This window comes from Salvelinus namaycush, unplaced genomic scaffold (genome assembly GCF_016432855.1).
Source record: "Salvelinus namaycush isolate Seneca unplaced genomic scaffold, SaNama_1.0 Scaffold10, whole genome shotgun sequence".
NCBI lineage: Eukaryota > Metazoa > Chordata > Actinopteri > Salmoniformes > Salmonidae > Salvelinus > Salvelinus namaycush.
In genome coordinates this window covers 923,844-943,204 of record NW_024057675.1, presented here as the reverse complement: position 1 = coordinate 943,204, position 19,361 = coordinate 923,844, and the positions used below count along the sequence as shown (strand labels likewise).

The window sequence follows — 19,361 nt, the reverse complement described above, 5'->3', positions numbered from 1 at the left end:
TAACTGATTGAAACGCTAGTAGCGCGTACCCGCTAACTAGCTAGCCATTTCACATCCGTTACACTAGCATGCTCCGACCACCTGTGCCAATTAGCTGTCTAGCATGCTCCGACCACCTGTGCCAATTAGCTGTCTAGCATGCTCCGACCACCTGTGCCAATTAGCTGTCTAGCATGCTCCGAACACCTGTGCCAATTAGCTGTCTAGCATGCTCCGACCACCTGTGCCAATTAGCTGTCTAGCATGCTCCGACCATCTATTACTGCTACAGTGTAGTTTAGTAGTATGAAGGCCCCATAGCTGTATAGATCTGTAACTGCTACAGTGTAGTTTAGTAGGATGGAGGCTCCATAGCTGTATGGATCTGTAACTGCTACAGTGTAGTTTAGTAGTATGAAGGCTCCATAGCTGTATGGATCTGTAACTGCTACAGTGTAGTTTAGTAGTATGAAGGCCCCATAGCTGTATGGATCTGTAACTGCTACAGTGTAGTTTAGTAGGATGGAGGCTCATTAGCTGTATGGATCTGTAACTGCTACAGTGTAGTTTGGACGGATGGAGGCCCCATAGCTGTATGGATCTGTTACTGCTACAGTGTAGTTTAGTAGTATGAAGGCCCCATAGCTGTATGGATCTGTAACTGCTACAGTGTAGTTTAGTAGGATGGAGGCCCCATAGCTGTATGGATCTGTTACTGCTACAGTGTAGTTTAGTAGGATGGAGGCTCCATAGTTGTATGGATCTGTAACTGCTACAGTGTAGTTTGGTCGGGTGGAGGCTCCATAGTTGTATGGATCTGTAACTGCTACAGTGTAGTTTGGTCGGGTGGAGGCTCCATAGTTGTATGGATCTGTAACTGCTACAGTGTAGTTTGGTCGGATGGAGGCTCCATAGCTGTATGGATCTGTAACTGCTACAGTGTAGTTTAGTAGGATGGAGGCTCCATAGCTGTATGGATCTGTAACTGCTACAGTGTAGTTTAGTAGGATGGAGGCTCCATAGCTGTATGGATCTGTAACTGCTACAGTGTAGTTTAGTAGGATGGAGGCTCCATAGTTGTATGGATCTGTTACTGCTACAGTGTAGTTTAGTAGGATGGAGGCTCCATAGCTGTATGGATCTGTAACTGCTACAGTGTAGTTTAGTAGGATGGAGGCTCCATAGCTGTATGGATCTGTAACTGCTACAGTGTACAGTTGTGGCCAAAAGTTTTGAGAATGACACAAATATTAATTTCCACAAAGTTTGCTGCTTCAGTGTCTTTAGATATTTCTGTCAGATGTTACTATGGAATACTGAAGTATAATTACAAGCATTTCATAAGTCTCAAAGGCTTTTATTGACAATGACATGAAGTTGATGCAAAGAGTCAATATTTGCAGTGTTGACCCTTCTTTTTCAAGACCTCTGCAATCCGCACTGGCATGCTGTCAATTAACATCTGGGCCTCATTCTGACTGATGGCAGCCCATTCTTGCATAATCAATGCTTGGAGTTTGTCAGAATTTGTGGGGTTTTGTTTGTCCACCCGCCCCTTGAGGATTGACCGCAAGTTCTCAATGCAATTAAGGTCTGGGGAGTTTCCTGGCCATGGACCCAAAATATCAATATTTTGTTCCCCGAGCAACTTAGTTATCGCTTTTACCTTATGGCAAGGTAGTCCATCATGCTGGAAAAGGCATTTTCGTCACCAAACTGTTCCTGGATGGTTGGGAGAAGTTGCTCTCGGAGGATGTGTTGGTACCATTTTTTATTCATGGCTGTGTCCTTAGGCAAAATTGTGAGTGAGCCCACTCCCTTGACTGAGAAGCAACCCCACACATGAATGGTCTCAGGATGCTTTACTGTTGACATGACACAGGACTGATGGTAGCGCTCACCCTGTCTTCTCCGGACAAGCTTTTTTCCGGATGCCACAAACAATCGGAAAGGGGATTCATCAGAGAAAATGACTTTACCCCAGTCCTCAGCAGTCCAATCCCTGTACCTTTTGCAGAATATCAGTCTGTCCCTGATGTTTTTCCTGGAGAGAAGTGGCTTCTTTGCTGCCCTTCTTGACACCAGGCCATCCTCCAAAAGTCTTCGCCTCACTGTGCGTGCAGATGCACTCACACCTGCCTGCTGCCATTCCTGAGTAAGCTCTGTACTGGTGGTGCCCCGATCCCGCAGCTGAATCAACTTTAGGAGACGGTCCTGGCGCTTGCTGGACTTTCTTGGGCGCCCTGAAGCCTTCTTCACAACAATTGAACCGCTCTCCTTTAAGTTCTTGATGATCCGATAAATGGTTGATTTAGGTGCAATCTTACTGGCAGCAATATCCTTTCCTGTGAAGCCCTTTTTTGTGCAAAACAATGATGACGGCACGTGTTTCCTTGCAGGTAACCATGGTTGACAGGAAGAACAATGATTCCAAGTACCACCATCCTTTTGAAGCTCCCAGTCTGTTATTCGAACTCAATCAGCATGACAGAGTGATCTCCAGCCTTGTCCTCGTCAACACTCACACCTGTGTTAACGAGAGAATCACTGACATGATGTCAACTGGTCCTTTTGTGGCAGGGCTGAAATGCAGTGGAAATGTTTTTGGGGGATTCAGTTCATTTGCATGGCAAAGAGGGACTTTGCAATTAATTGCAATTCATCTGATCTCTCTTCATAACATGGAGTTTATGCAAATTGCCATCATACAAACTGAGGCAGCAGACTTTGTGAAAATTAATATTTGTGTCATTCTCAAAACCTTTGGCCACGACTGTAGTTTAGTAGGATGGAGGCTACATAGCTGTATGGATCTATTACTGCTACAGTGTAGTTTAGTAGTATGGAGGCCCCATAGCTGTATGGATCTGTAACTGCTACAGTGTAGTTTAGTAGGATGGAGGCTCCATAGCTGTATGGATCTGTAACTGCTACAGTGTAGTTTAGTAGGATGAAGGCTCCATAGCTGTATGGATCTGTAACTGCTACAGTGTAGTTTAGTAGGATGGAGGCTCCATAGCTGTATGGATCTGTAACTGCTACAGTGTAGTTTAGTAGGATGGAGGCTCCATAGCTGTATGGATCTGTAACTGCTACAGTATTTGAAGGATTCTTTCCCGCCGATGAAAGATGAGGGCCATTTATTTTGAAAGCCTTATCTCAAGCGATGATTATTGATGTTTCTAAACGTTAAAACACAGCGTCGGGACTGTAGTTCACACGAGCCAGTCGCGGGCGAAGCTAATGGCTGAAAACTGTAGGGAGAAGGCAGAATGCTGCCTAGAGTTATAGAGAGCAAGGTTACATCCGAATAGGAGTTTTAGGTTGCTAGGTTACATCCTAATAGGAGTTTTAGGTTGCTAGGTTACATCTTAATGAGTTTTTAGGTTGCTAGGTTACATCCTAATAGGAATTTTTAGGTTAACTCCTAATAGGAATTTTTAGGTTGCTAGGTTACATCCTAATAGTTTTTAGAGAGGCAGTTTAAATCCTAATATGAGTTTTTAGAGAGCTAGGTTACATCCTAATATGAGTTTTAGAGTGATAGGTTACATCCTAATCTAGTTAAATATATAACAAATAATTTAAAACATTCAAATCCTTCAGCGTTTGGTTGAGCCTGCCTGGAGTGTCAGATAGCCAGGGGGGTGGGGTGGCACTTTTGGGACTATCCCATTTGGTTCAATTTCTCCAGGCAAGCTCAATCAAGCACAGATAAAGCATTTTAACTATTTCAAATACTATTTGAACCCAGGTCTGCTATAGTTCAGAGTATTGCACAGCATGTAGTGCACTATATAGGGAATAGTGTGTCATTCCGGACACAGACCATATGTGTGATGTTGATCTTGTTCCAGTAGATATGGAAGAAGAGGATCAGAAAGGAGGAGGAGATCTGACTAACCCAGGTAATAAAGTACACTAGCCAGGGAATAGAATAGATGAGGAGGAGATCTGGCTAACCCAGGTAATAAAGTACACTAGCCAGGGAATAGAATAGATGAGGAGGAGATCTGGCTAACCCAGGTAATAAAGTACACTAGCCAGGGAATAGAATAGATGAGGAGGAGATCTGGCTAACCTAGGTAATAAAGTACACTAGCCACTATAGAATAGATGAGGAGATCTGGCTAACCCAGGTAATAAAGTACACTAGCCACTATAGAATAGATGAGGCTAACCCAGGTAATAAAGTACACCAGCCACTGTAGAATAGATGAGGAGGAGATCTGGCTAACCCAGGTAATAAAGTACACCAGCCACTGTAGAATAGATGAGGAGGATATCTGGCTAACCCAGGTAATAAAGTACACTAGCCACTATAGAATAGATGAGGAGGAGATCTGGCTAACCCAGGTAATAAAGTACACTAGCCAGGGAATAGAATAGATGAGGAGGAGATCTGGCTAACCCAGGTAATAAAGTACACTAGCCACTATAGAATAGATGAGGAGGAGATCTGGCTAACCCAGGTAATAAAGTACACTAGCCACTATAGAATAGAGGAGGAGGAGATCTGGCTAACCCAGGTAATAAAGTACACTAGCCACTATAGAATAGATGAGGAGGAGACCTGGCTAACCCAGGTAATAAAGTACACTAGCCAGGGAATAGAATAGAGGAGGAGGAGATCTGGCTAACCCAGGTAATAAAGTACACTAGCCACTATAGAATAGATGAGGAGGAGATCTGGCTAACCCAGGTAATAAAGTACACTAGCCACTATAGAATAGATGAGGAGGAGATCTGGCTAACCCAGGTAATAGAAGTACACTAGCCACTATAGAATAGAGGAGGAGGAGATCTGGCTAACCCAGGTAATAAAGTACACTAGCCACTATAGAATAGATGAGGAGGAGACCTGGCTAACCCAGGTAATAAAGTACACTAGCCAGGGAATAGAATAGAGGAGGAGGAGATCTGGCTAACCCAGGTAATAAAGTACACTAGCCAGGGAATAGAATAGATGAGGAGGAGATCTGGCTAACCCAGGTAATAAAGTACACTAACCACTATAGAATAGAGGAGGAGGAGATCTGGCTAACCCAGGTAATAAAGTACACTAGCCAGGGAATAGAATAGAGGAGGAGGAGATCTGGCTAACCCAGGTAATAAAGTACACTAGCCAGGGAATAGAAGAGGAGGAGATCTGGCTAACCCAGGTAATAAAGTACACTAGCCACTATAGAATAGATGAGGAGGAGATCTGGCTAACCCAGGTAATAAAGTACACTAGCCAGGGAATAGAATAGATGAGGAGGAGACCTGGCTAACCCAGGTAATAAAGTACACTAGCCAGGGAATAGAATAGAGAAGGAGGAGATCTGGCTAACCCAGGTAATAAAGTACACTAGCCAGGGAATAGAATAGATGAGGAGGAGATCTGGCTAACCCAGGTAATAAAGTACACTAGCCACTATAGAATAGAGGAGGAGGAGATCTGGCTAACCCAGGTAATAAAGTACACTAGCCAGGGAATAGAATAGATGAGGAGGAGATCTGGCTAACCCAGGTAATAAAGTACACTAGCCACTATAGAATAGATGAGGAGGAGATCTGGCTAACCCAGGTAATAAAGTACACTAGCCACTATAGAATAGACGAGGAGGAGATCTGGCTAACCCAGGTAATAAAGTACACTAGCCACTATAGAATAGATGAGGAGGAGATCTGGCTAACCCAGGTAATAAAGTACACTAGCCACTATAGAATAGATGAGGAGGAGCTCTGGCTAACCCAGGTAATAAAGTACACTAGCCAGGGAATAGAATAGATGAGGAGGAGATCTGGCTAACCCAGGTAATAAAGTACACTAGCCAGGGAATAGATGAGGAGGAGATCTGGCTAACCCAGGTAATAAAGTACACTAGCCAGGGAATAGATGAGGAGGAGATCTGGCTAACCCAGGTAATAAAGTACACTAGCCAGGGAATAGATGAGGAGGAGATCTGGCTAACCCAGGTAATAAAGTACACTAGCCACTATAGAATAGAGGAGGAGGAGATCTGGCTAACCCAGGTAATAAAGTACACTAGCCACTATAGAATAGATGAGGAGGAGATCTGGCTAACCCAGGTAATAAAGTACACTAGCCAGGGAATAGATGAGGAGGAGATCTGGCTAACCCAGGTAATAAAGTACACTAGCCACTATAGAATAGATGAGGAGGAGCTCTGGCTAACCCAGGTAATAAAGTACACTAGCCAGGGAATAGAATAGAGGAGGAGATCTGGCTAACCCAGGTAATAAAGTACACTAGCCAGGGAATAGAATAGATGTATTTATTATCCCAAGACCTTATTATGTGAAGTTTGATTGATTTTAATTTATTAGGTAATTAAAAGTAGTAGTCTGCTCCAGCTGAAGACGACATGACATAACATGACATGACATGACATGACATCACATAATATCACATCACACTACATGACATAACATGACATGACATCACACTACATGACATAACACAACATAACACGACACGACATAACATGAACAATTATTCAGGATAAAAACACTAAAGTCCAAAGGCTTATTTCCATTGTGGTCCTGTGAGATGGCAGGTGGATTTACACATTACTCTCAATGCAATTTAAAACAACAGTATCATCAATTACAAATATATATTACAACAACTTAGAACAATTAACAGCACAGAGGTGCTTGTTTTAAGAGTCACCTCTTGAAAGAATAGCCTACCCCCCTTAATCACACCATTTACGTTACTTTTCAGATATTTCTTAAGTGCCACTTTACAGGTTCAGTTCCACAGAACTACAGCAGAGTAGCTGAATGTGTTTCCCCCCCCCCCCCCCCCCCAAGGAGCTGTTGACTCTACAGGGAACCAAGTCAGAGCTCCCTCTGGTGGAGTACTGATGGGGGAGGGGCATTTATATTATAAAGTGTTTTAGATCTTTTGGTTTGACGTTTTACAGGACTTGTTACTGTTAAACGAGAAGAAGAGGAGGAGGAGGGGGATGGAGAGGAGGAAGATGGAGAGGAGGAGGAGGAGGAGGTTGGGGATACGACCAACCCAGGTAATCACTGATCAGAACATCCAGAGGGAGCTACAGTATATTGAGACCGGTTTCAGATGACTAAGGAGGTTTGGGACAGAGGGGAGGTTGGGGACAGGACCAACCAGGTAATCACTGATCAGAACATCAGAGACCAGTTTCATGGAACCCAGTTCCCTATATAGAGCACTACCTTTGAGAAGGGCCCAGAGGGCTGAGTGACTGCTTATAGCTGTCATTCTTGTATGTACTAAACTGTGCCCCTTAAACAAATAACTCCTGATCAGTTTAAATTAAATAGGGGTCTTAGAGGAGTCATCTTCCCTTTCTACATACCAATGCATAGTGTTGTATACAGTATAATAAACTGGGTGGTTCGAGCATTGTATGATGATTGGCTGACAGCCGTGGTATATCGGACCTTATACCACGGATATGAAAAAACATTTATTTTTACTGATCTAATTACGTTGGTAACCAGTTAATAACTGAAATAAGGCACCTCAGAGGTTTGTGATATATGGCCAATATACCACGGCTAAGGGCTGTATCCAGGCACTCCTCCTGTGTTTAACCCCTGTGATGTTGTTATAGAAACAGGAGAGGGTGCCAGCTCAGACAGAGAGAGACCGTTCCTCTGCTCCCAGTGTGGTAAGAGGTTCACTGCACCAAGCAGCCTGAAGACTCACATGCAGAGACACAGCGGAGAGAAACCCCACCAGTGCTCCGTCTGTGGGAAGCGCTTCCTACGATCCACAGACCTGAAGAGACACCAGATGATCCACAAAGGTAAGAGAGACACCCAAACACTGTGCGTCACTCCTCACCCACCTGGCGTCGCTCCTCACCCACCTGGCGTCGCTCCTCACCCACCTGGCGTCGCTCCTCACCCACCTGGCGTCGCTCCTCACCCCCCTGGCGTCGCCCCTCACCCACCTGGCGTCGCCCCTCACACACCCGGCGTCGCTCCTCACACACCCGGCGTCGCTCCTCACACACCCGGCGTCGCTCCTCACACACCCGGCGTCGCTCCTCACACACCCGGCGTCGCTCCTCACACACCTGGCGTCGCCCCTCACACACCTGGCGTCGCCCCTCACACACCCGGCGTCGCTCCTCACACACCCGGCGTTGCTCCTCACACACCTGGCGTCGCTCCTCACACACCTGGCGTCGCCCCTCACACACCTGGCGTCGCCCCTCACACACCTGACGTCTCTCCTCACACACATCTCTCTGTTGGAACACACCTGGCGTCGCTCCTCACACACCTGGCGTCACTCCTCACACACCTGGCGTCGCTCCTCATGCACCTGGCGTCGCCCCTCACACACCTGGCGTCTCTCCTCACACACATCTCTCTGTTGGAACACACCTGGCGTCTCCCCTAACACACATCTCTCTGTTGGAACACTGTCAATCAACGTCTCCACACCAGTGCACCTGTTTATCAGTTAAATAAGTTGATCTTTATGGTGTAGGTCCATTTCCATGTAAAATGACCCATGAGCACCAACGTGAAGTTCATTGGAGCATGTCAAATTGTGTGTCAAATGAAAGCAAAGAGTCTATATTTTTAAGAAATTAAGGCATACATACATTTAAACCATTTTCCATCCCCCAAAAAATGTGAATAAGCAAAGGCTTATTGGATGGACAAGGGGTCTTAAGAAACATCAACCAGAAAAAGTCTTAGAAGGTATCAGAAATACATCAAAACACAATAATATTGAAGTAAAAACCCTGCCAACTAATATCAACACTTATATTTAGTTTTGGATACATTTTACTGAAACGTTGCCTTGTGCCTTGAGATTCAGTTTCCAAAAAAACCCCACATATCTTGAAGTAAATGTAGACCTACCAATTAGTTAGTGTTTTTACTGATATCAATTTTGTTTATGAATTCTAAATTCTTTGACCCACCCCCCCCCAAAAAAAAATTGTTAACAGAATTTCTGCAATTGAATAGACTATAATGGGAAATCATAGTAGTCGCAGACCATTACATAAAATGGAGCTCTATAGGAGAAAGCCCTGCCTCCAGCTGTTTGCTTAGATATTCAAGGGACATTAAGGAGGCCTGCGTCTTGTGACCGTAGCGTACGTGTAGGTATGTACGGCAGGACACAATCGGAAAGATAGGTAGGAGCAAGCCCATGTAATGCTTTGTAGGTTAACAGTAAAACCTTGACATCAGCCCTTGCCTTAACAGGAAGCCAGTGTAGAGAGGCTAGCACTGGAGTAATATGATCAAATTTTGGGGTTATAGTCAAGATTCTAGCAGCCGTGTTTAGCACTAACTGAAGTTTATTAAGTGCTTTGTCCAGGTAGTCGGAAAGTAGAGCATTGCAGTAGTCTAATCTAGAAGTGGCAAAAGCATGGATACATTGTTCTGCATCGTTTTTGGACAGAAAGTTTCTGATTTTTGCAATGTTACGTAGATGGAAAAAAGCTGTCCTTGAAACAGTCTTGATATGTTCGTCAGAAGAGAGATCAGGGTCCAGAGTAACACCGAGGTCCTTCACAGTTTTATTTGAGACGACTTTACAACCATCAAGATTAATTGTCAGATTCAACAGAAGATCTCTTTGTTTCTTGGGACCTAGAACTAGCATCTCTGTTTTGTCCGAGTTTAAAAGTAGAACATTTGCCGCCATCCACTTCCTTATGTCTGAAACACAGGCTTCCAGGGAGGGCAATTTTGGGGCTTCACCGTGTTTAATCGAAATGTACAGCTGTGTGTCTTCCGCATAGCAGTGAAAGTTAACATTATGTTTCCGAATGACATCACCAAGAGGTAAAATACACTGCTCAAAAAAATAAAGGGAACACTTAAACAACACAATGTAACTCCAAGTCAATCACACTTCTGTGAAATCAAACTGTCCACTTAGGCAGCAACACTGATTGACAATAAATTTCACATGCTGTTGTGCAAATGGAATAGACAAAAGGTGGAAATTATAGGCAATTAGCAAGACACCCCCAAAAAAGGAGTGATTCTGCAGGTGGTGACCACAGACCATTTCTCAGTTCCTATGCTTCCTGGCTGATGTTTTGGTCACTTTTGAATGCTGGCGGTGCTCTCACTCTAGTGGTAGCATGAGACGGAGTCTACAACCCACACAAGTGGCTCAGGTAGTGCAGTTCATCCAGGATGGCACATCAATGCGAGCTGTGGCAAAAAGGTTTGCTGTGTCTGTCAGCGTAGTGTCCAGAGCATGGAGGCGCTACCAGGAGACAGGCCAGTACATCAGGAGACGTGGAGGAGGCCGTAGGAGGGCAACAACCCAGCAGCAGGACCGCTACCTCCGCCTTTGTGCAAGGAGGTGCACTGCCAGAGCCCTGCAAAATGACCTCCAGCAGGCCACAAATGTGCATGTGTCTGCTCAAACGGTCAGAAACAGACTCCATGAGGGTGGTATGAGGGCCCTGTACCTAACTCTACTATACTGTACTGAACTCTACTATACAGTACTGTACTGAACTCTACTATACTCTACTGAACTCTACTGTACTGTACTATACTGTACTGTACTATACTCTACTGAACTCTACTACACTCTACTGTACTGTACTGTACTCTACTATACTCTACTGAACTCTACTGTACTGTACTATACTGTACTGTACTACACTTTACTGTACTGTACTATACTCTACTGAACTCTACTACACTCTACTATACAGTACTGTCAGCCCACTCTACTATACAGTACTGTCATCTACAGTACTGTACTCTACTCTACTGAACTCTACTGTACTGTACTATACTGTGTGGCGAAATCCTGCACTTAAGTGCGCTGCCACTTTAAGAGCGCATGAGCAGTAGGAAGGAGGAAATAAAAGAGCTCATTCAGCTCTTTGGGGAGGAGCTCTTGGGTGGCGCGACAGTTTTGGTTGTGTGTGCTATGCTGAGAGGTTTTTTGTTTGTCTTCAGCGTATGTGGTTGTACAGTGTTTGGATCAATCCTCGGTGTGATCGCTCGACGACGTGGTTGTTCTCATTTGGGACCGCGACGGTTATGGATCAAATGGATTAGTAGCAACATTGTTGCAAAGCGTTCAACTACAACCCAACACACCATCGGACAGTCAGACCGGATACCTGCACCCTCAAGACCACAGCTAAGCCCTCTCTTTCTCTCTTTCTCTTCACGCTAGGTTCCAGTGCTTTACACTGCAACTGACTCTATTTACTAAGTACATTGAAGTTTCATTGGAGCTGGACTAGTGTGTATATGAACACCACACATTCATACCCTCTGCACTCCTTCCCAGGAAGAAAATACAAACTATTGCAAATCCTCTGTGTGATGACTGGGTTCATTCATTATTGTATGAAGTTGCTGTTTATTTGCTCTGCCATTATTGTTATATGATGTATGTTTGGGGGGGTTACCAAGAATTGTGGAAGGACTGATGTGATGTGGGATCTATAGGGTGTGTATTCTTTTTTCTCTCCGCTGGCTATCTGGTCAACAGGCTACACTCTAGGCAGTCTCTTCTGTTGATGTGTGTGGGTCTGGTAGTGGTACTCTCGCTGTTCTACTATTTTCCTTTCGGCAGGGTTAATACCTGCCTGGCGCCCGAACAAAAATCTTCTTTACCTTTCTCTAATTAATACCGCTACAACTGTACTACACTCTACTTTACAGTACTATACTTTGTTCTACTCTATTGTACTATACTTTACTGTACTCTACTGTACTCTACTCTACTGTACTGTACTCTACTATACTGTACTGTACTCTACTGTACTCTACTATACCCTACTGTACTCTACTGAACTCTACTGTGCTTTGATATCCAAACTTTTAAAACATTTGTGCAGATTTGGTTCGCTTCGGATGAACCAAATGTGGTTTTGCTGCGGAGCTGATTAAATACTAGCCAGTGTGTAGAATAATACCCACATATGTAGGAGGATGTTGCATATTTACACCTTTTTGGAGAAATCTGTTATCGGGTGTAAATCCACTTGACTCACTTCTTTAAAACTCAAGGTGTCCTGTCATAACTGACACGCCATTCTTTTATGCAGAGATTTTAAGAAAACGTGGTCACATAAATAACTGACGGAGATTTTACTGAAATTCTGTTACCAAACTTTTGCATCCTCATAGTTCTTCTAGTAAATGTGTTTTTTTTGTTGTAAAATGTTCAGTGTAAACGTAGCCCTTGTGCATAGAGTTGTATGTTTGTTAAAAATCTGTTTTTTTGTAGCGCATACATTTTACATGATTTTTTTCTTTAAACTCTCCATTCAGTTAAAATGGAATTGCCTGTAGATGCCTAATACTGTATGTGCTGGTGGGCTGTTCTCTCCACTGTGCCCTGCAGCGGTTTAACCTCTGTACTGTTGTCCTTAAAGCAGTCACCTCAGACAGACCGTAATGTTGTCCTTAAAGCAGTCACCTCAGACAGACCGTACCACTGTTCTGTTTAACCTCTGTAATGTTGTCCTTAAAGCAGTCACCTCAGACAGACCGTACCACTGTTCTGTTTAACCTCTGTACCGTTGTCCTTAAAGCAGTCACCTCAGACAGACCGTACCACTGTTCTGTTTAACCTCTGTAATGTTGTCCTTAAAGCAGTCACCTCAGACAGACCGTACCACTGTTCTGAATGTGGAAAGACGTTCACCTCGCCGACCAGCCTGAGGATCCACGTGAAGATCCACAGCGAAGACAAACCACACCGGTGTTCCATCTGCGGGAAGCGTTTCCTGTGGCTATGTGTTCTGAAGAGACACCAGGTGGTGCACAAAGGTGAGGGAAACACCTCTCTGCTGGAAGCGTTTCCTATGGCTATGTGTTCTGAAGAGACACCAGGTGGTGCACAAAGGTGAGAGAAACATAGTCTCTGCTGGAAGACTGTCCTGTGTGGCTATGTGTTCTGAAGAGACACCAGGTGGTGCACAAAGGTGAGAGAAACATCTCTCTGCTGGAAGACTGTCCTGTGGCTATGTGTTCTGAAGAGACACCAGGTGGTGCACAAAGGTGAGAGAAACATAGTCTCTGCTGGAAGACTGTCCTGTGGCTATGTGTTCTGAAGAGACACCAGGTGGTGCACAAAGGTGAGAGAAACATAGTCTCTGCTGGAAGACTGTCCTGTGGCTATGTGTTCTGAAGAGACACCAGGTGGTGCACAAAGGTGAGAGAAACATAGTCTCTGCTGGAAGACTGTCCTGTGGCTATGTGTTCTGAAGAGACACCAGGTGGTGCACAAAGGTGAGAGAAACATAGTCTCTGCTGGAAGACTGTCCTGTGGCTGTGTGTTCTGAAGAGACACCAGGTGGTGCACAAAGGTGAGAGAAACACCTCTCTGCTGGAAGACTGTCCTGTGTGGCTCGTTGGTAGAACATGACCTTTGCAAGCCCATGATTGTGTTCAGAATGACAGAACGGTGCATCGTTGAATTCAACGGAAACAGTACTGTACGACCGGTTGTGATTATAGAGGCTCAGAGGACAGTTACCATAGGGTGTGACTATAGAGGACAGTTACCATGGGGCTTGATTATAGAGGCTCAGAGGACAGTTACCATAGGGTGTGACTATAGAGGCTCAGAGGACAGTTACCATAGGGTGTGATTATAGAGACTCAGAGGACAGTTACCATAGGGTGTGACTATAGAGGCTCAGAGGACAGTTACCATAGGGTGTGATTATAGAGGCTCAGAGGACAGTTACCATAGTGTGTGATTATAGAGGCTCAGAGGACAGTTACCATAGGGTGTGATTATAGAGGCTCAGAGGACAGTTACCATAGGGTGTGATTATAGAGGCTCAGAGGACAGTTACCATAGGGTGTGATTATAGAGGCTCAGAGGACAGTTACCATAGGGTGTGACTATAGAGGCTCAGAGGACAGTTACCATAGGGTGTGATTATAGAGGCTCAGAGGACAGTTACCATAGGGTGTGACTATAGAGGCTCAGAGGACAGTTACCATAAGGTGTGATTATAGAGGCTCAGAGGACAGTTACCATAGGGTGTGATTATAGAGGCTCAGAGGACAGTTACCATAGGGTGTATTATAGAGGCTCAGAGGACAGTTACCATAGGGTGTATTATAGAGGCTCAGAGGACAGTTACCATAGGGTGTATTATAGAGGCTCAGAGGACAGTTACCATAGGGTGTGATTATAGAGGCTCAGAGGACAGTTACCATAGGGTGTGATTATAGAGGCTCAGAGGACAGTTACCATAGGGTGTGATTATAGAGGCTCAGAGGACAGTTACCATAGGGTGTGATTATAGAGGCTCAGAGGACAGTTACCATAGGGTGTGACTATAGAGGCTCAGAGGACAGTTACCATAGGGTGTGACTATAGAGGCTCAGAGGACAGTTACCATAGGGTGTGATTATAGAGGCTCAGAGGACAGTTACCATAGGGTGTGTCTATAGAGGCTCAGAGGACAGTTACCATAGGGTGTGTCTATAGAGGCTCAGAGGACAGTTACCATAGGGTGTATTATAGAGGCTCAGAGGACAGTTACCATAGGGTGTGACTATAGAGGACAGTTACCATAGGGCTTGATTATAGAGGCTCAGAGGACAGTTACCATAGGGTGTGACTATAGAGGCTCAGAGGACAGTTACCATAGGGTGTGATTATAGAGGCTCAGAGGACAGTTACCATAGGGTGTGACTATAGAGGCTCAGAGGACAGTTACCATAGGGTGTGACTATAGAGGCTCAGAGGACAGTTACCATAGGGTGTGATTATAGAGGCTCAGAGGACAGTTACCATAGGGTGTGACTATAGAGGCTCAGAGGACAGTTACCATAGGGTGTGATTATAGAAGACAGTTACCATAGGGTGTAAGTCTACTGTATGTGTCCTTGCTGTTCTCGCTTCTGTCTCTGTGTTTTAAACCCTGTGATGTCGTCATTGAAGCAGGAGAGAGCGCCAACTCTGACAGCTCAGGGGATCCCGAACAAGGGCAGAAGCCATACCCGAACCCTGAAAGACTGTACCTCTGCTCAGAGTGTGGCAAGAGGTTCACCACAGCGCCTTTACTGAAGTCTCACATGAAGAAGCACAGTGGAGAGACACACCACCAGTGCTCTGTCTGCGGGAAGTGTTTCCTGCTGTCCCAGGACCTCAAGAGACACCAGGAGATCCACAAAGGTGCGTTGGTGTCTCTCTCACGAGTCGCACACTGTAGCAAACGTTTTGCAACGGAAAACTTTAACTCCGAAAGAAAAAATATTTTTTTGTGCTAAATTTTTATTGGACATATTCAGGTAGGTCCCTCTCCATTTTGTTCTGTTTGCTTCCAGTTTTGTTCCTAGTGAATACACCCCTGAAGTCTCTGCTCACACACCTGGGTCATATTCATTAGGAACCAAACAGAAACAAATGGGCCAAAGTGGGAGGAAGTATCCAATAATAGTACACTTGTTTTCCGTTTGCAAAACATTTTGCAACAGTAATTTGCAGTAATGAACAGGACCCTGAGATCTCTGCTGGACGACAGGTGACTTGAAGAAACATCAACATATCCACACCAGTGCCTCTTTCCGTAAATTAGCTGGGTATTTATATGTGTATTAGTCTGTAATAAACGGTCATTTATTGACAGTGCAGCATTTTAACCCCTGTAATGTTGTCATTGAAGGGGGCAACAACTCTGACGCAGACAGCCCAGGGGAACGAGATCCGGAGAGACCGTTCCCCTGCTCTGTGTGTGGGAAGAGGTTCACCGCAGCCTTCAGACTTAAGGCACACATGAAGATCCACAGCGGAGAGAAACCCCACCAGTGCTCCGTCTGTGGCAAGGCCTTCCTTCGACCCTACGACCTTAAAAGACACCTGGTGACCCACAAAGGTGAGAGGAACACCAGGTTGGAGTTGTGCTTTCCTCATCATTCTCCTCCTGCGTTAAACCCTTCTAATGTTGTCATTGAAACAGGAGAGGGCACCAGCTCTGACCCTGACAGCCCAGGGGACCCTGACCAGGAGCTGAAGCCGTATTTCTGCTCCCAGTGCGGTAAGAGGTTCACTGCAGCCAGCAGCCTGAAGACGCACACAATGACGCACAGCGGAAAGAAACCCCACCAGTGCTCCGTCTGCGGGAAGTGTTTCCTGCGATACCAGGACCTGAAGAGACACCAGGTGATCCACAAAGGTAAGAGAGACCCTGAGTCGTGTTCACTAGGAAACTGAAGTAAACAGAAACAGGGATGGACTACCAGATCGTTTCCAATAACAAACACTTTGTTTCTGCAACGGTGCCATTTCTCCTCTCCGCGCCAATTCATTTCTCCTCTCGGCGCCAATTCATTTCTCCTCTCGGCGCCAATTCATATTCATTTCTCCTGTCGGCGCCAATTCATTTCTCCTCTCGGCGCCAATTAATTTCTCCTGTCGGCGCCAATTCATTTCTCCTGTCGGCGCCAATTCATTTCTCCTCTCTGCGCCAATTCATTTCTCCTTTCCGTCTTTGTGTTTTAACGCTTGTAATGTTGTCATTAAAACAGGAGAGGGCGCCAGCACAGAGAAACCCCACCAGTGCTCTGTCTGCGAGGAGAGTTTCTTGAAGCTCGACGACTTGAACATTCATGTGACGATCCACACAGGAGAGAAGACCAAGCACATCTGCCAACCATGTGGGAAGACCTTCACTCTGCTGCAGGACCTAAAGACTCACCAGCGCACCCATACAGGAGAGAAACCGTACCACTGCTCCAAGTGCCCAGAGAGCTTTGCCAACCTGTTGGAGTACAGGGAGCACAAGCAGACACACAACAACAAGAAACCGTACCTCTGTGACCAATGCGGCCAGACGTTCACCCACTTCTACACCCTGAAGACCCACCGGTCGATCCACACAGGGGAGAACCTCCTCCACTGCTCCTACTGCGGGAGGGGCTTTACTCAGAAAACGTCCTTGGCGACCCACATACTGATCCACACCCAGGAAAAACCTCACCGGTGTTCTGTGTGTAGCCAATGTTTTGCCCGAAGCGAAAGCCTGAAGAAACACAAGAGGATACACATGGAAGAGGTCCGCCACCACATGTGCGAGTGCGGGAAGACTTTCCCGGACATGAAAAGGCTGGAGGTGCACGCGAGAATGCACTACAAGAGCCTGGAAAAGAAGTACTGCTGCTCGTACTGCGGGAGAATGTTCCTACGAGATGGGGATCTAAAGAGTCACCAGAGAACACACACCGGAGAGAAACCCTTCGTCTGCGCCATATGCGGGAAAAGTTTCGCCCAGTCGGGGAACTTGAGAGTGCATCAGATCAAGCACACTAAAGAGAGACCGTACACTTGTACTGTCTGTGATAAGGGGTTCACCACCTCTGGGAGTCTGAAGGTGCACATGAGGAGGTTTCATACAGGGGAGAAGCCGTACGTCTGTAGCCTGTGTGGGAAAGGGTTCATTGTACCCAAAGCACTAAAGACACACCAACAGAAACATATGAAAGAGACGACCGTCTAGTTTGACGGGAGAAAAGACTGTCTGTCTGTGATTCCTCGCTCCTCTCAACTGTAATAGAGGAGAAGTTCCAAGGTCCCTCTCTGACTTTATTCTCCATTGCATTTTGAGGAGGAGGCTAAGAGAAAGAATGTGAGGAATCGGGGAATGATGAATTGAGAAACAGTCGAGGCCTGCTGGTGGTTTTACCTGCTGCTCCCATTGAGGACATGTTTTTTTCAAAATAAAAGTCCCCAACATGCATCCATGTAATTGTACTCTAAATGTGCCAGTAGACATCACTCACCATGACAGAATAGCTAGTGGTTAGTTTAGTGATACTCTACAGAAACTGAGGTTGTATCACTAACCGCTATCACTAAACTAACCACTAGCTATTCAGTCTGTAAGATACAACCTCAATAAAGTTTCTGTAGAGAATCTTAATGTCAGATATGAATTGACAGGATGATATGATTATGTATGGCAGGATATGACACAATATGCATTATGACAATAATAAATCCAAACCTGACATGATGTCTCCACTCACCATGGCTGGCACCTATTGACATGTCTCCACTCACCATGGCTGGCACCTATTGACATGAAGTCTCCACTCACCATGGCTGGCACCTATTGACATGAAGTCTCCACTCACCATGGCTGGCACCTATTGACATGATGTCTCCACTCACCATGGCTGGCACCTATTGACATGATGTCTCCACTCACCATGGCTGGCACCTATTGACATGAAGTCTCCACTCACCATGGCTGGCACCTATTGACATGTCTCCACTCACCATGGCTGGTGGCTATTGACATGTCTCCACTCACCATGGCTGGTGGCTATTGACATGATGTCTCCACTAGAGGTCGACCGATTATGATTTTTCAATACCGATACCGATTATTGGAGGACAAAAAAAGCCGATACCTATTAATCGGACGATTTTACTTTTATTTATTAATATATATATATATCATACACACACACACATTTTTGTAATAATGACAATTGCAACAATACTGAATGAACAATGAACACTTTTATTTTAACTTAATATAATACATAAATACACACACGCACACAGCTCTGAAGTGACAATGATACTGAAGAGTCTGCTTAGGAGACAAATACTCTCAACTGTTTGAATAAAAATAGAGTTTAAGTTACCTGTGATGAATGTTGAAAACAAAAACTTTAATTTCTATATGCAGGAAATCCTATTTTAATAATGGGCATGGTAAGAATTGACAACCAAAGTGCGAGTCATAATTCCCATGACACCTAGCAAAATCTGAAAAGCGGTTCCTTCATTTATTCCATAGGATATTTTTAGATTAACTTAAAATAAGGTCTGTGTTTCGTGTAGGCTTACATCACCGTGCCAATTTTATAACTGTGTAGATATCCATAGGACAAGGTAACTCTGATCAATATTGGCTAAATATAAGCGAAGATAAAAAAAATTGTAGAGAGGATTTATGAAAATATGTTAATAAACGTTACCTTATCCTAGTGAGATTTACACGGGTATCAAAACGTCGAGGCGGTTTAAGCCTGCATGAAACACAGACCTTATTTGAAGTAGATCAAGACATTCTCTATGGAAGACATGAACGGTAAAATAACGAAGGAACCCCTTTCAAATTCAGCCGCAAGTTATTACAGGAATTATAACGCGTCGACTATTTCTCTCTAAACCATATACCTTTGACTAATCCGGAAACTATCACCTCGAAAACAAAACGTTTATTCCGTTCCGTATTTTATCTAACGGGTGGCATCCATGAGTCTAAATATTCCTGTTACATTGCACAACCTTCAATGTTGTCATAATTACGTAAAGTTCTGGCAAATTAGTTCGCAAAGAGCCAGGCGGCCCAAACTGTTGCATATACCCTGACTCTGCGTGCAATGAA

At 44.9% G+C, this 19,361-nt stretch overlaps 1 protein-coding gene across 1 annotated transcript; it reads left to right on the top strand.

The window, feature by feature from the left end:
• The first annotated feature begins 2,403 nt into the window (after window positions 1-2,403).
• On the top strand, window positions 2,404-18,232 carry LOC120035247 (zinc finger protein 91-like). The gene is made up of 6 exons (XM_038982037.1): window positions 2,404-2,413; window positions 7,590-7,784; window positions 12,592-12,768; window positions 14,906-15,136; window positions 15,627-16,136; window positions 16,489-18,232. The coding sequence occupies exons 1-6, from the start codon at window positions 2,404-2,406 to the stop codon at window positions 17,454-17,456; spliced, it is 2,091 nt and encodes a 696-aa protein (XP_038837965.1). The 3' UTR covers window positions 17,457-18,232.
• Window positions 18,233-19,361: the final 1,129 nt, after the last annotated feature.

Coding starts and splice junctions, on each gene's coding strand:
- LOC120035247 (XM_038982037.1), top strand. Junction 7,785..12,591: donor ACACCAGATGATCCACAAAG/GTAAGAGAGACA, acceptor TTGTCCTTAAAG/CAGTCACCTCAGACAGACCG. Junction 15,137..15,626: donor ACACCAGGAGATCCACAAAG/GTGCGTTGGTGT, acceptor TTGTCATTGAAG/GGGGCAACAACTCTGACGCA.